The sequence below is a fragment of the Oryx dammah genome, unplaced genomic scaffold (assembly GCF_014754425.2).
Source record: "Oryx dammah isolate SB20612 unplaced genomic scaffold, SCBI_Odam_1.1 HiC_scaffold_19, whole genome shotgun sequence".
Taxonomy (NCBI): domain Eukaryota; kingdom Metazoa; phylum Chordata; class Mammalia; order Artiodactyla; family Bovidae; genus Oryx; species Oryx dammah.
The window spans coordinates 56,556,672-56,573,991 of NW_024070203.1; the positions used below are offsets into that span (position 1 = coordinate 56,556,672).

General features: G+C 36.4%; 1 protein-coding gene and 1 non-coding gene across 2 annotated transcripts; one reads left to right on the forward strand and one right to left on the reverse strand.

Moving 5' to 3' along the window:
- Positions 1-5,561: 5,561 nt before the first annotated feature.
- LOC120879001 (myelin P2 protein) lies at positions 5,562-10,485 on the reverse strand. The gene is made up of 4 exons (XM_040262004.1): positions 10,325-10,485; positions 7,953-8,125; positions 7,641-7,742; positions 5,562-6,623 (listed from the first exon to the last, which is right to left on the reverse strand). The coding sequence occupies exons 1-4, from the start codon at positions 10,395-10,397 to the stop codon at positions 6,573-6,575; spliced, it is 399 nt and encodes a 132-aa protein (XP_040117938.1). The 5' UTR covers positions 10,398-10,485; the 3' UTR covers positions 5,562-6,572.
- A 988-nt stretch (positions 10,486-11,473) lies between these two features.
- TRNAW-CCA lies at positions 11,474-11,546 on the forward strand. Its single transcript has one exon. It is a non-coding gene; the product is annotated as a tRNA-Trp (tRNA).
- Positions 11,547-17,320: the final 5,774 nt, after the last annotated feature.

Sequence of the window (17,320 nt, forward strand, 5' to 3'; positions counted from 1 at the left end):
TGAGACAGGATAGAGAAGTCAGCATGGGATTGAAAGTTCTTGAAAAATGATGAGGAATCTATTGGATGGGAACTAGGTGAGATGGGAAAGTGAAAAAATATAAAATGCTTATTTCTCTTTCCATAAAACTTTCGGAAGTTTGGGAAATAGGCAGCTATTAAAATAGCTGAAACATTTGCAAACATAATAAGGTTATTTGAATATTAAATAGCCAATTATATTGATACAATGATATAAAATTTAGAAATAATTAGGGTCTTAAAGATCATCCAGATAAGATGCTTTTTTATTTTTTTAATATTTATTTATTTATTTGGCTGCACTGAGTCTTAGTTGCAGTATGTTGAATCTAGTTCCCTGACCAGGAATCAAACTCTGGCCCTCTGCATTGGGAGCATGGAGTCTTAGCCACTGGACCACCAGGAAAGTCCCAGATGCCCTTTTAAAGATGGAAAAACTGGACCATGCAATGGTAAATGATTTACACAAGGTCACCCAGCTGTGAGGCTGTAGAACCAGGATCTTAGCCCATGATTTCAGATGCTGAAGCATCTTATCTATTTAGTTTCCCTTTATTAGTGAAATGTATGAAGAGTGTAACATATTTGACTTTATTCACTTTAACAACTAATCATTTAGGAACATGATAAATAGAAAAGGTCTTATATACAGTCATTATTTGGAGTATTCTTATACAGAAACAAAGAAAATCCCCAAAGAACCTGTATGATGAATATAAGAATTCATATTTATGTGTTAGGTAAGAAGAGACATAATAATATTTCATGTATGAGTAATAATTTACACTTTACAAAGCATTTTCACATGCATGCTATTTTGTCCTCCCATATCAAATGTGTGGGATGCTGTTATTGCCTCCATGGTACACATTGGGAAATTGCAAATCAGATTTTTTGACAGAATGCCACACAGGTTCAAGGTAGCAAAGTCAGGGTTCAAATCCTTATTTTTCCACTACAGTTGCAGGACTCTTGCTAGTATACTCCCATTGTTTCTCTAACACTTGAAATATTCAGTAAATACCTGCACCTTCCCATATCAGTCAGGTATTTAGATCTAAGCAGCTTAGAATGTGATCTTATTTTCAACAGTGTACAATCTGGTTGAGGAAGATGGTACTTAAATAAAATGAGGCATATGAGATAGGTTTTAATAAAAAAAATCAAAATTTGTACCAGTTTCAAGTTTAGTTTAAGTTTAAGCCACAAGAGCTTCCCTTGTAGCTCAGGTAGTAAAGAATCCACCTACAATGTGGGAGACTTGGGTTCAGTCCCTGGGTTGAGAAGATCCCCTGGAGAAGGGAAAGGCTACCCACTCCAATATTCTGGCCTGGAGAATTCCATGGATTGTATAATCCATGGGTCAGACAAAGAGTTGGACACGACTGAGCAACTTTCACTTTAAGTTTAGTAAGTGTTCTTCAGATACCAAATTACATCAAGGGAATACAAGCCCACTGATGATTTATTTTGTAAATCTTAAAGTTGAACTCTTATCATCAACTTCCTTTGTATTAGTTACTTGTGTAATGTAATTTATATGCATTAATAACCTGAGAAAAATGTAAGTATAGAAAAATAATGGTACTCTAATGCTAGATTGTGAAAAAATTCATGTTCATATTGAATTTTAGCAATAAAGTGATATTATTTGGTCTTCTTCATGGATATGAAACTTTAGACTTGTCACAGATCCAGTTTTCAAGACCCTTTAACTGCAGACATCCATTCTTTGGCGGTGCTAGAATATTCACCTTGCACTACTAGACCTATTAGAACTGTTGCACAGGTCAGTTACTATGGGCAGGATTTTATACTTCAATAATAGTGCCAGAATTTCAATCCAGTAACTGGGATCTGAGCACACTGTGTTCCACTAATTTATTTTTTAAAATAGTAAAATGTGAGAAATGCTATTTCAAAATGTAGTCCTGTACTACTTTTTTTTATTTTTATTTTTTGAGTAATTTGAACTTACTTTCTAAATTCTGCTGAAAGGTGGTTTATATTCTGTAAAGGTTTAGCATTATTTTAGTTTGTTTTCCCTGTTGATCTACATTTAGCTATTTTTAAACCTTCACTTTTCCATATGTCATGGATAACAGCCAATTATGTCGCTCCCGGTGAAAATAACAAAGAGGTAAACACTGGCTTCCTGCTTACAACGGACCTGATTACATCTGAGTTGATTTTATGGTAGTATTTTCACTATGTGCTGCTATTTAGTGTCACATTGGGGACATTTAGTACTCCTAGTTTTTCTATGACATTTTACTCCATTTTAATTGATAACCACGTGAGAGACTACATTAAATGTCTAACTTTGGAAGACTTTTTAGCGCAGTGGTTCCGAAGTTGGCCACTCACTGGAATTTCCTGGAGTGTTTTTAGAAAAATACTGATGCCTGGGTCTCACCCATCACCCATATATTATGACTTAATGGGTCTGTGATGTTGTCTTGTTTTAAAACTTCTAGATGTTAAAACTTCTAGATGATTCTAATGTGCAGCCATACTTAGTGAGGTACCACCTGGTTTAGAAGAAATCATCCTAAAAGCTGAGCAGCAATGTCTTTTTAAGAAATCACCAGGTAAATCTCTACTCAAGAATTAGAAATATTGTGGTCAACATGAAGCTAAGACTCCCAATAGTAAAATCCAAGTACTATGTTACTTCTAGGTAGTGATATGCTAGTAAGTGTTTAAAGCTGTCTCAAGAAACAAAGCTCTCATTACTTGTGCTTTGCCTCTTTCCATGATGTAAATAAATATTTCCATCATGGCTGATTTCAAGCTACCAGTGGTTTAACAACCAGCTTGCCAAATTCTTGAAAATCTATCAGCTCTTGTGAAACAATTTGAGCCAGCTCCAGCACACCACTGCTGCTAAAAGAATGACTTCCAGGAAAGTTGATATCAGATAAGTTATTTACCCTTTGAGGATTAAATGTATTTATTTAGGCTTTGTTTAGCTCAGAGTAGATAATCAGCAATTGACATTTTTTAAAGTTGCTTAGGTTAGCAGTTATATAGCAATATTTGTTGGGTTTTCTTTGAATTTACCTCAGTAGGATTTTTGATTGTTTTTACTTTTGTGTAAATAATATTCTTAATAAAGTTAGTCACTTGGTATAGTAATCAAAGTCAACAGCTCTGAGATCCTGTGAAGTTCTCATCTATATGAACCTCGTGTGCATTACTAGGTAAATAATAATAACAAGACCCTTCTATAATGCTTTTCTTGTGCCATGCACTGTTAAGTACTTTGTGTATTAACTTATTTCTAATTTACAACTCCTTGAGGTATATTCTATTATTAACCCCATTTTTACAGGTAAAGATAAAATCTTTATGTGATTCTGAGAGGTGAAGTAACTTGCTGAATGACACACAGCTAGAAAGTAGCAAATTGGAATTTGAACTAGGCAGTCTGACTGCTCTTAATCAGCTTACATAAAAAAATAACTAAAGAATCAAAATAATTTTCTGAAATTATTTTTGAATCTAATTTTTCCCCCTCCTCTCTTCCGGTTGTTTGAAGATCTTTTTCAAATCTAACAATATGTAGTACCTGCTGAAACAATTACTTCATCTTCCTCATTATCAGCGTAATTCCACTTTTCCTGTTATGAGAGCAAAAGTTCCCATGATTTTTGTATAATAATGCAATTATATTTTTTGAGGAATACATTTTATGGTGAGTCATATTACCACAGACCTCTAAAAATAACACCATAGTTTTTAAAGTCTCTTTTTTATGGGTTTATCTAGCTGGAGCCAAAATATAAAAATTAAAAAAACATTACCTCAGTTATGATGTCTCCCAGACATGTGTTGACTGAATGTCCAGTGGCAGAGAAGAATCAAGTGTAGCTTTAAAAAAATTATTTGGAAATAACTTCAAAGTTGTATAAAATATCAAGAATCAGATTACTTGAAAGAGAACACATAAAGCTCTTACTGAGATTCATCTATTGTTCAATTTTACTCCATTTGCTGTACCTATTGCTTTCTCTCTGTATCTCTATGTAATGTATATCACACACATAATCACACTCAAAATATTTTTTCTAAAATTTTTGAGAGTAAATCATATACATTATAGTTCACTATTCCAAAATAGTTCACTGCATACAGGGAAATTTTCTTGCATAAACACAGTAAGCTTCTATTAGTATCTAATTTACTCCTTATATTCCAATTTACCAACTAACATAATACTGTCATTTGGAATATTTATTTTGTCTCTAGTACAGGATCCAGTCTGGGATAAATTACTGCATTTAGTTGTCAGGTATTTTTAGTTAAATGTAATCTGAAACATTTCAACAGAGCTTTTCTTTGTCTCATGGGACACTGACATTTTTGAAGAATTCCACCAACACCCCCTCCTCTTTTATAACAGAACATTCTTCATTTGGAATTTGTCTGCTGTTTCCTCATGGTTAGATCCAGATAAGGATTCCAGGCCAGAACACTACATAAGCCACATTGCTTCCTTCTCAGGATATCACATTTGAAGGCATATGGTTTTCATTTAACCTTATTGATGAGGGTTATTTTGATTAAAAAAGAGGTGGTCCAGGTCTTCTACTGAATGGTTATAATTTTTTCCCTTGTAACTAATAAGCAATCTGTATGGAGATATTTTAAGACCAAACAAATATCCTACTCCTAATCAAATCTTTGCTCTAGATTTTGCCACCAGGGAAGTCCTCTAGATTTTACATCCATTGACAATTCTTATCTGAGCCAGCTTTGACTGAAATGGTTGGAAAAATGTCAGTTTTTCCAATCTCAGCATTTTTCCCTACATTTATCAGACAGACTGTGACATTCTACTATAAGGAAGACACTTTCTTCTTTCTCTCACCCTCTTTTTCTTTCTTTTTCAGCGTATTCACGGATTCTTCTCTTTCTCCCAATGTTTTATTAATTTATAATTTTTCAACTTGTCCCCATTTTGGTCAGTTGGGAGTACCCTCAAGCTGACTCTGATATTTTGGTGACATATCTTTATTATTTTTTGGAAAACTTCCTTAATTTCTGGCATAACAAGATATTTTACACTTATGTTGTACCTACTCTGCTCTCACATCTTAATTAGCCATTTCTCTAAGGAACCATCATTCCTTTTAGTGGAGAATATATTAGACACCAAGATCTGAGCACTGGGCATACTTATTCCTACAGAGTTGTCTTTGCTTCTGAGTTCTTTAGGTAGAAAAATCTAAGAAAAGTATGCATGTGCATACATACCCATACGTATGAATTTACATTTATTCCAATCCATTTGTACCTGGTTCTCTCTTGTCTCCCTTCTGTCGTGTTTGCATGTTCCTTCTTCCAGAAGGAAAATTCTAGCTGCTAACAACATTAACACATCTTCTCATTTGCTCAATCATGTAATATATCTGAAATAATTTTATTACTTGGGCAGAATGTTACCCTATTCTTGCCTGCCAAAAATAAGTTGGACTCAGTAGTTTCATGTTTAGTTAATATTCAAAAGAAAAGGAACTCATATTTCCACAAACAGCCTTATACAAGAATGTTTATAGCAGCTTTATTCATAGAAGCCAAAACCTGGAAATAGCTTATTGTCTTAAGAGACGAACGGATGACTAAGCTGTGATATATTTATACAATGGAATATTACTCCATGATAAGAAGGAACAAATTATTGCAGCATGCAACAATATGAATGAATTCTTAAATCATTACGCTGACTTTTAAAAAGCAAATAGAAAAGAACACATAATGCTTGATTCCATTTGTATCAAGTTTGATTACAGGCAAAACTAATCTATGGTGATAGAGACTAAATCACTGCTTGCTTCTGTTGGAGCTGGGACAGGACAGGACATTGGGAAGAAGCACGAGAAAACATTCTGGGATTAGGGAAATGTGCTATATCTCAATCAGGATGTGAATTATATGAGTGCACACATTTGTCACAATGGTTTGAACTCTATAATATCTGTTCATTTCACTGTCTGTAAATTAGCCACCTTGTCTATGACCACACCACCCTGAACACACCTGATCTTGCCTGTAAATTAACGCTCAATTTTTAAATTGGTTGGAGTAGTGGCTGCTATTTTTAGCTGAAGCTAGAACTCCTCATTTTAAAACAGATCCTTCTTCTAGTTTGCCTCACTTCTGATCCTCTAACCCCCATCACTAGCATTTGAGCTTGCTATCCTGATCAATTTACTTACTTCCTTTTACTATCTTATTACTTCCTTTTACTATCGTTGCAAATATTTAAAATACAACATAAGTTAGAACATAACAGATAATTAAATGACATTATCCATTCTTTAGGTCTGGCCAATATACATACTTTAATCTTTAATATAGTAAACATGCATACAAATTGAAAATGTTTAAATAATACTGAAATTTAGATTAATCCTCAGTGTAAGACTTTGCTTATCTGACCTATTAAGACAAGAGCAAAAACAAACTGTAGTGTAGGCAGGCCTTGCTGATGGAAACATGATTTCCAATATCAGATGATCAAATATCACTTCAGTAAGAAAACTTTTCTCAGACCTTCTCATAAATTCTGGTGCAGATCACATCCTTCATTTTACATTCCTTAAAAAAAAAAGAAAGAGATTAATTGAATATCTAAACCTCTAACTAGGGTACAGCAAATTTGTATTAATAACAGACATTATAAGAAATCTCATAAGATTAAACTCAGAAATCAAATATCAATATGTCAGTTGATATATGGGAATTCAGAATCATGGCTGTTGAAATAGGGGAAACAGTTTTAACATTGATCTAAGTTACAACAGAGTTCTATTTTCTAAGTGGCAAGTTTTTGTGCATTATTTGCACAGACTGAAAGCTATTAAAACTGATTTTCAGGACAATCTGCACATTTGCATCATCTGGGGAATATTTAAAAATACCAATGGCTCCTCCTCCCTTAAGAAATTTGCTTTCAGTTGATCTGTATTGGGGCTCCCATATTGGTATTTACTTGCTATGTAAATCTGCTGTGGAGCTAGGGATCAGACCCTCTGTACTAAAGGAAAAAACATTCAAAGCACCACATGAATCTATTTATAGTCAATGTATGTGTTGATTAGTGAGAATAGCACCTCAAAAAAATTGTTAGAGATCATCTCATATAACCTTTGTCATCATTTTTATCTGCCATCTACAAAAGGTCTCCAATAATCTCAACTTATATTGATGACATGTTTTAGTACAAGTTACTATGGATTCTTGAAAACAATATGCTTAGATATCTACAAATATACTGCAATTGACCGTTTTGCAATGTGCTTTGCTTGTAAAACTTAGATTTGCTTTTGCTTTTCTCTTTGTGAGTCTAACCTAACTTATCCATACATTAAAAAAAAATCATTTTTAGATGTTGTTTCTAAAATAGCAGATAGGTTTTGTCATTTCTAAATCTTGAATCTGAACCTGAAGTACCTGTAGATGACTCTATGGTTTGAATTTCAAATGTTAACTCTGCCTTTATTCTTAACCATTTTTTCCATTTGTAGTCCAAAGAAGAAAGACTGTTTTGAAAATAACATAACCATTTTCTCTATTTAAATGCATTATTTCCATAGTTAGAGTGAAATTACTCACCACCACCATTTTTCCATCCACCAACTTTCTCTTTATTGTTGTCTCTTTGCCATCCCATTTCTGTACTTGATTCAGTGAGCCTCTTGCCAAGGTTACAGTGCTCTGCAGAGACACATTCATATAACTGAATTTCTAGGACTTTGTTTAAAGAAGCAGTTCATTCAGTATTGAATCATTTTCATAACAGATGTTTCATGAGGCACATTTATTTTTCAACAGAATGAAGGGGGCTACCCTTTTGAACATTAGTGGGAGTAATCTGTCTCAAAGCAGTTGATGGAACTAACTTTGAAGAGAAACAATAAAGTTTACCTTTGTTTTTCTATTGTCAGCTGTGGTTTCTTCAAATTCCTGGCCTAGCTTGAAGGAGATCTCTGTGTTTTTAAAGGGACTTTCAGTTCTTATAGTTATAATATCCCCTTTCTTGCTGATGATCACTCTGGGTTTGGCCAAGTTTCCCAGTTTTCTGGTGGCTAATCCCACACCTGAAAATCAAGATAGTGTTAGAATTTTGTTGACTCAGAGAGCATCTACCTAAAGGGATTATATGGGTGGTTATATTCTATACTCAGCTGTGCTTCGTGTGTGTAGGTGGCAGGTAATATCACTTATTACTAAGGATCTCCTCCCATGGTTCATCATCTGGTGGAAACACATGTCCACCAACTTGGACATTTAAAATTTTATTACAAAAGTAATGTCTGAATATTTTAAACACAGAAGTATTTAGCCTAAATAGTGCAAGTCATCTACTTTTACCTTATCCAATCCCATGCTCCATTGAGAAGCACTAATTATAGTTTTGTATGGATCATTCCAGACATTTTAGTTTGTACAAATAAATATTGTAGATATATTTTTTAAATGAGACTATGACTTATCTATGCTCTTCTATGATTTTTTCCCTCTGTAATATATTACAGATATAGATAAGAATTCTTCCCACATCCTTGATGGAAACTTATTTCTGAAAGTTTGTTGTAGCCCCTAAATTATTTGTACCACTGCAAATGATAAAGATAAATAAAATAATTAAAAAATATTTTTTCCATTTGATAGCAAAACAAAATTAGACTTACGTATCATTACTATATTACTCAAGATTATAGAAATACATAGAAAAATAGAAATGTGAAATGAGAGAGACACAAAAAGAAAAAAACTAGTTATATAGAAATATACATGTATTTATGGCTATATCTACATAAAGACGGAGAAGGCGATGGCACCCCACTCCAGTACTCTTGCCTGAAAAATCCCATGGACCGAGGAGCCTGGTAGGCTTCAGTCCCTGGGGTCGCTAAGAGTCGGACACGACTGAGCGACTTCACTTTCACTTTTCACTTTTCTGCATTGGAGAAGGAAATGGCAACCCACTCCAGTGTTCTTGCCTGGAGAATCCCAGGGACGGGGGAGCCTGGTGGGCTGCCATCTATGGGGTCGCACAGAGTCTGACACTACTGAAGCGACTTAGCAGCAGCAGCATACATAAAGAAGTGTGAAGAATTGGAGCCAATAAAGGATTATGAGCTGTATTCTTTTTTTCTGATTCTGATTAATTGTTTCTTATTTGATGTGATTTTGGACTATGTTTTTCAAACTAAACTTCTGCAATAGAGCCTAAGAATCTACATTTCACCAAGCCTCAAGATGTCTTTTTGCACTCTAAAATTTGACAATGATTCAGTTAGGGAGTCTTTTATTGAGATGTTCTTATATTTTGCTTCTACCTCAGCTGTACAGTGAAATCCATAGATCTAACCAAACTTAGAGTATGAATCTATTCCCATAAGTTCCCACAGTTTTTCAGGCAATACAACATGATTTTGCTTATTTTATCTAAAAATAGAAGCTTTCTTAAAAGCTTTCTGAATAGGTAAAATTACTAGTACTTTGATGACCATAGATACCTGAGGTCATTGGCTTCTTTCTCTCCTTATTTATACAGCTCTGGAAATTTCCAAAGACTATTCACACCACTTGTGCTCATATCTATGGAACATTTCCTCAAATAGTTGCAAATAAAGCTGATGGTGGTCATGACTAGACTTTCTGTCTCTATCCACTGCTCCAACTGCAGGAAAGCATGATATTAGTGTAATTGAACTGGAATTCACTGTCACAACAAACTTCTTTTTTTCTCAATAACTTTCCTAGACTGAATATCCTGCTTTATGAAGCATTCACTTTTCACAAACAGTTTATCCACATACTTATGTAATACCAGACAATCTAGAGGTAGAGAAAGAAAATTCTGGCTTAGCTAAATAGCACTTTTAAATTGAGGTTTTCCATTAACTTTAGTATATTTAACTCTTTACTTCATGAACACTTTAGTTGTTATACAACTAACTTTCAGAAAAGCTGAAGAATGGGTTGACTAAGTTTCTAAGATTTCTTTCCTCTGGGTTTGAACCAAAATCTTATTGATATGAAACTGCCTTTGAAATCAGTAGGCATTCTAATGCATTTAAGCAGCTCTTATTTGAGTTAAAGTCTATTAAAATTGCCACAAACATAATGAAAATTATCTGATTGACACCATGGAAGATAAATCCCAGAAGAGGGTTGTACTTCAACCTGTGAAGCTCCCAGACTCCTGGGAAAGGAGTTAGAAGGAAACAGTCAATGCATTTTTCTCAAAAAGGATCTTCTTAATTAGAACAACAAAGAACATTTCTTACCCAGAGCTTTCATGTACTCATCAAAGTTCTCACTGGAGACAAGTTTCCAGGTGCCTAGGAATTTGTTGCTCATTGTGATGGATGAGAATTCAACCCAGTGATAGGTGAGATTCAGGAGACTCAAATAAGATGCTGAAGCCTCAGAAGATTCTTTTCAAAGATGTCTGAAGCATGTGACTCTTACAGAGACCCAATGGGGAAAAGCAGTGTCAGGACTGGGCAATGAATGGCTCTTCAATCATCCACTGGGACAAAAGAGAACCTCACATAATGTCTCCTTCAGTCTCCAAAAATGTTTATAAAAATCAATGAGAGTACTATTTGAATCTTTAAAAATTTTGGTTGATCTTACATTTTTAAGAAGTGCTTTGGTCCTTAACACTTTGAAAAAGAGTCCATAAATTGAGCCCTATGCTGTATTAAATTTTATGGGCATGAATGAATGAATATGTGTGTGTGCGTGTGTGTGTGTGCTTAGGCATCTTGCTCACTCTCAATCCTGAGTCTGCACAATTAAGAATTCTTATTGAAAGAGAAGAAAGAGAGGAAAAATGTCCATGAGTATTGTGATAACTGCCTCAAATATGTTGTGGGAGAGAAATGCAGGAGAACAGTGTGAGGAAGTATTCATAGGTAAGGGAGGCTTGGAATAGTTGGCATATCCAAGGCAGGCAGAGTAGGCAGACAATACGGTCAGTTTATTACAGCAGAGCACAGAAATTGCTTTCATGGGTGAATAAAAAAAGTAGCACTAAAACATGCTCTTTGACCATAGCAAAGATTTTAATCTTAAAAAAACCTTTCAGGTCCAAATTAAGCAGGTTCTTGGTTAATAAAACAAGTTTGAGTCCTTTAAAATAAGTCTATAGTTTTAGAAAGGATATTCTATAAAAATAATATGTATTGAGAGCTCAATAGTCACCATGCTAAGTGCTTCTTATGGATTATTTTATATGATCCTTTCAACAACTCCAAGAGTAAGGCATTATTATTACATCCATCTTACCAATGAGAAAACTGGAACTTGGGGAGGTTAGGTAACTTGTGTCCAAACTTGAATAAGGAGAGGTATGATTTGAACCTGGTATCGTTTCTCAGTGCCTAGATGTTAGACCAATATTTTACACTGCTTCTGCTATAATATGGGCTTCCCTGGTGGCTCAGAGGTTAAAGCGTCTGCCTCCAATGCGGGAGACCCAGGTTCGATCCCTGGGTCAGGAAGATCCCTTGGAGAAGGAAATGGCAATCCACTCCAGTATTCTTGCCTGGAGAATCCCATGGACAGAGAAGCCTAGTAGCTTACCGTCCATGGGGTCGCAAAGGGTCGGACACGACTGAGCGACTTCACCTTCACCTTCTGCTATAATATATATGCTGGAGGTCCTGGCCAAAGATCAGGCAACACACTGATATCACCATGACTGGATAGAGACATTCACTCTCTGCTCCAAAAGCAAGAGAAGCGTGACTTCTTGGGTGGTCCAGTGGTTGGGAATCCACTTGCCAATGCAGGGGACATGGGTTTAATCCCTGGGGTGGGAAGATCCTAAGTGCCACATAGCAACTGAACCCAGGAGCCACAACTACTGACCCCATGTGCTACAACTAGTGAAACCCGCATGCCTAGAGACTGTGCTCTAAAACAAGAAAAGCCACCAGTGAGAAGGCCGTGCACCACAATGAAGAGTAGCCCCTGCTTGCGGCAACTCAAGAAAGCCGGCACAGCAATGAAGATCCATCACAGACGAAAATAAATAAATCATTTAAAAAACAAAAGAGGTGAAAGTCAAAAGATGAAGTATCCAGGTTGTATGATACATCAGACTCCCAGTCTTAGACCAAGCGGAGCAAATATGAAAACACTTTGAGCATAAGTGTGGCTCTTGGGAATACCAAGTTGATACCATACCCTTTCCTAACAGGTTTTTCATGCTGACATTAATCCTGGCCTTGAGACAATGGATATTACCAGGTTACATGTTTAGTACACAGTTTGGCACTCTTCCCAATAATTAAAATAACCGAATCAATTTACCCGCAACAGGAGAATCACTGACCTCTAGGTCTCAGGTTATCAATATCATAGTTGTACCATAACCATTGCAGTTATGTGTTTAGAGTCCAAGTTGGGTTGAAAAAATGCAAAATCATACACAGTGGGTCCAAGAATCATCTTAAATTACTTGTGCCTGGATAACTCAAGGTGGGAATGAAATAGTAACTAGAACAATTCCTCTGTTAGCTGGCTAACCCAATCCTAGGCCAGGAGAATGTAACTGGAGGAAGTATATTGTACTGGGATAGAAGAAACAGTTATGAAAGAAAGGGTTTTTGATTAGCAGAATGTGTTATTTTCTAAAACACTTAATAAAAATGAATAATGCTAGGATTTGTGTCTTCAAAAATTTAGGTATTTTGCCTAAATCTATATGTAGAATCTAAAAAGATAATACAAATGAATGTATATAGAAAAATAGAAACAGACTCACAGAGAAAACAAATTAGCAGTTACAAGTGGAGAGGGGGAAAAGCAGAGGTGCATGTTAGGGGTGCAGAGTAAGAAACACAGAGTACTTTGTATAAAACAGATAAGCAGCAAGGATATATTATTTAGCATAGAGAAGTATAGCCATTATCTCTTCATAATGTTTTGGAGTATAATCTGTAAAGTGACTGAATCATTATGCTGCTCATCTGAAACTAACATAATGTTGTAAACATTTCAGTTCAGTTCAGTTCAGTTCAGTCGCTCAGTCTTGTCCAACTCTTTGCGACCCCATGAATTGCAGCACACCAGGCCTCCCTGTCCAACACCAACTCCCGGAGTTCACTCAGACTCACGTCCATTGAGTCAGTGATGCGATCCAGCCATCTCATCCTCTGTCGTCCCCTTCTCCTCCTGCCCCCAATCCCTCCCACCATCAGAGTCTTTTCCAATGAGTCAACTCTTCACCTGAGGTGGCCAAAGTACTGGAGTTTCAGCTTTATACTTCAATAAAAAAATAAATAACCATGCCCATAGGGTTATTCCTGAACTCTCAGCTCAGTCATTCTTCTCTACCTTTGGAGTGACAGCCTTTAGATTTCAATTCAATCATCTTTCCTGACATTTTCTAGTATACCTTTATTTAGCACTCAAAGCAATTAGTCATTTAACATGTTAACTTTTATTAATTTTGGACATTACTTCATTAACATGAAAGTCATGCACTGAAGTCTTGATTCCATGTGTGGGGGGGAATAATACGTGAATATATTCACATAATGTAAGGAAAAGAGGAGAGTAAAAAGGCTGACTTAAAGCTCAGACTTCAGAAATGAAGAACATGGCATCTAGTCCCATCAATTCATGGCAAATGGATGGGGAAACAGTGGAAACAGTGACAGACTTTATTTTCTTGGGCTCCCAATCACTTCAGACAGTGACTACAGCCATGAAATTAAAAAGATGTTTGCTCCTTGGAAGAAAAGCTATAACAAACCTAGACAGTGTATTAAAAAGCAGAGGCATCACTTTGCTAACAAAGGTCCATACAGTCAAAGTTGTGATTTTTCCCACGGTCATGTATGGATGTGAGAGTTGGGCCATAAAGAAGGCTGAGTGCCAAAGTATTGATTCTTTCAAACTGTGGTGCTGGAGAAGACTCTTGAGAGTCTCTCAGACAGTAAGGAGATCAAAGCAGTCAATTCTAAAGGAAACCAACCCTGAATATTCATTGGAAGGACTGATGCTGTAGCTGAAGCTCCAATACTCCATACTTCAGTCACCTGATGCAAAGAGCCGGCTCACTGGAAAAGACCCTGATGCAGGAAAAGATTGAGGGCAGGAGGAGAAGGAGGTGACAGAGGAAGAGATGGTTGGATGGCATCACCAATTCAATGGAAATGAGTTTGAGCAAATTCCGTGAGATAGTGAAGGACAGGGAAGCCTCATGTGCTGCCATTCATGGGGTCACAAACAGTCAGATACAAGTAAATGACTAAATAACAACTACTCACATAAAGGCCCAAGTACTTAACCCCATGCAGGCATACAGTAGGTAATCGTTTGTTTACTGCCTGAATGAATAAATGAAATGTAAATTTTGTACTTATGAGGGATTTTCTTTGCATTAAATCATATAGCAAATATGAAAGCATCTAAAATTCATGCTTATAATCAATAATATGATTCTTCTAAACTTCCTTTCCTCTTCTCTTCCTTCCATTTGCATACACTCCGGAGTCATGGAAAGAGAAAGGCTGTGAGTTACACTTAAGTGTAAAACTTAGTTGTTGTACCCATTCCTTCATTTAGGCACTCCATTGGTCAGTAGCAAAGCAGACGGTTCTTTCCCTATTCAGGACGACACTATCTTATGATAGCACTAGGAAAGTGCATGTAAAATAATTCCAGGGTTCGTTGTACATATGCTCACTGCATGGACACAGATAATTGTTCAACATGAATTTATTGAACTGAAGTAGCACTGGAGATAACATGGTGAATGAAACAACTCTTCCTGCCCTCATGGGCCTTATACTCCAGTTAGGAAGATATGCATTAAACAGACGCCCAGAGACATTTTAGAATATGCAATTATTAATTTTTTTTATCATTTGCAGATGGATACAATGAATGACACTAAAGAGTCAGTGAACCATTTCTATGTTGGAAGATACTTTTCGTAATTTCTTACACACCAGATGCCCCGATTGCAATAGGCTTATTTATCTTTAGAACTCAGACACTAGGGCATCTGGTGCCCCTCCAGACACCTATTTGACAGAAAGCGACAATGGCAATTCAGGCTTGAGCTTCCTCTTTCATGTTGCAAGTAACCGTTTTCGTCTCATCTTAAAAATGCTGAGATTAAAGTTGTTTTCTTAATGAAAACCATTTCTTGGAGCTTTCTCAGCCACCAGTGGGTATTTGATTTTTTAGTTACTATGGTGACAGGTGCATTATGCTGCCCAAAGGAAGTTAATAGCTTTTCTTTTGTTGAATGGCAATAAATAGAGGGAAGAAGTAGTTTGTCATTCCTCCAAACAATGCAATTAGCTTTGTTTTTTACTAGGCTTGAACATACATGGCCTCTTTTAGAGACTGGTCTAAGATTTCACATCATTATTCCTAATAGAACACTTAAGATCTGGTTACTCATTCATTGGGGAGGTAACCAAAGACAGAATTTCTGCATTTCAGTGTTCTTCTCTAGTCATTACAGAATATACAGAGCTAGCCACAGTTTTTTTCTACCCCATTTGCATTTCTTCTTAGAGAGAAAGTGATATCAACAGCATTAAAATAGCTAGTATTTTCCCGGCATTAGCACAAAGAGCTGTAGGAAACACTTTTCAAGACTCAGCCATCTGCTCCCTTATAGTCTATGGGAGAAGGCAATATCTTCAAAATAATTCCTTGCAAAGCATAGTGAAAAGTGTGTGAGTATATGTGTGAGTGTGTGTATGTAGCTTTATTTCATAAGGAATAAATATAAACTCACAAAAATTCAGATGATTTTCTAACCATGTGTTATCCAGGTTTCCTATTTTATTTCCTTGATTACGTTTTACAAATTTTTTCAATAACTGAGATGGTATAATGTAGTTTATGGGCTTCCCAGGTGGCTTTAGTAGTAAAGAATCCACCTGCCAATGCAGAAGACACAAGAGATATGGGTTTGATCCCTGGGTCAGGAAAATCCCTTGGAGGAGGAAATGGCACCCCACTCCAGTATTCTTGCCTGGAAAATTCGGTGGACAGCCTGTCAGGCTATAGTCCATGGGGCAATGAACAGTCAGACATGAATGAGTGACTAAGAACATACAATGTGGTGTACACACACATATGTATGTGTATACACACACACACACAACCACGTATTTCAGATAAGGTAAAGTTAGATCAGAGAATCAATTCATGTATAAACTATACTTTCATTTATTCATGTCAAACCATGCCTTCCTTCAAGCAATGAAAAACTAGTTTTGTAGTTAAATTCTAGCCTGTAACATGCTCATGACTGGGGATACTTGGTGAAAATGCATTATCTTAAATGGGCACACTGACTCAGTAATGTGAGCTGCTGCCATGAATCCCAGGATTTCAGAAGTTTATTTCTTGCTCCCTGTATTGTCCACCACAGGTGCTCCTGATCTGTGGGTAGCTTTACTCCATAGAGAAAGGCTCAGAGGCTTTCAATCCACTCATTTCATGCCTATAGCACCCTTCAGATTTCAGAGTCCTCTCCTCCAAGCAGCCAGGGGTTAGGGGAGATGAAAAAGACACACTTGCCTCTTTATTCTCTTGACCTAGATGTGGCACATGTCATTTCCACTTAGACTCTGATGCAGGAAATAGTCACATGACCCCAAGGACACAGGTGGATACTGAGCCATGTCTGGCTTGCAGACGCTTCTCAATGCCAATACTGTATTGGCAAGCCCAGATATCTAGTGGGAAATTAACTATCTCTTCTGTATTCAAATCTGGGCACACTAAGTCCTGACATTATGTCTGAATAATTATCTTAAAGTCTATATTCTGATAGAATGTTATAAGGAACTTGGAATACTGGTCTAGCTTTACCACCTACCAAATGGATAGCATTTGAGTTGTAGCTTTATCACCTATACAATATTGATTGTTCTGAGACCCAAAAAAGAAAACCTTTGTGAAATTGTTTTGTAACTTATGTATTGACACATGAACTCTATATTACAAAGTAAACCAGAATTGATTTCTCCCAAATCCCATTTCTAACTGATTAGTTGCTCCTAGACCCTGCCTGCCTCTGCTGTAACACTCTTCTAATCCAGCTTTGTCTGCCCACTGTTTTAGTGCACATGCCTTCAGTTCTGTGGTTCCTATTCTTTGCATTGTAATTGCCTTATTATCTGGGAAGGGGATGTGGGAAAAATGAGAAGACCTGAGGGATTCCCTGTGCTGGCCCATTGAAGAATGTCTCATTTAGCCTCATCACAAACATGTGAAATAGGCAGTCTCCATTTTGC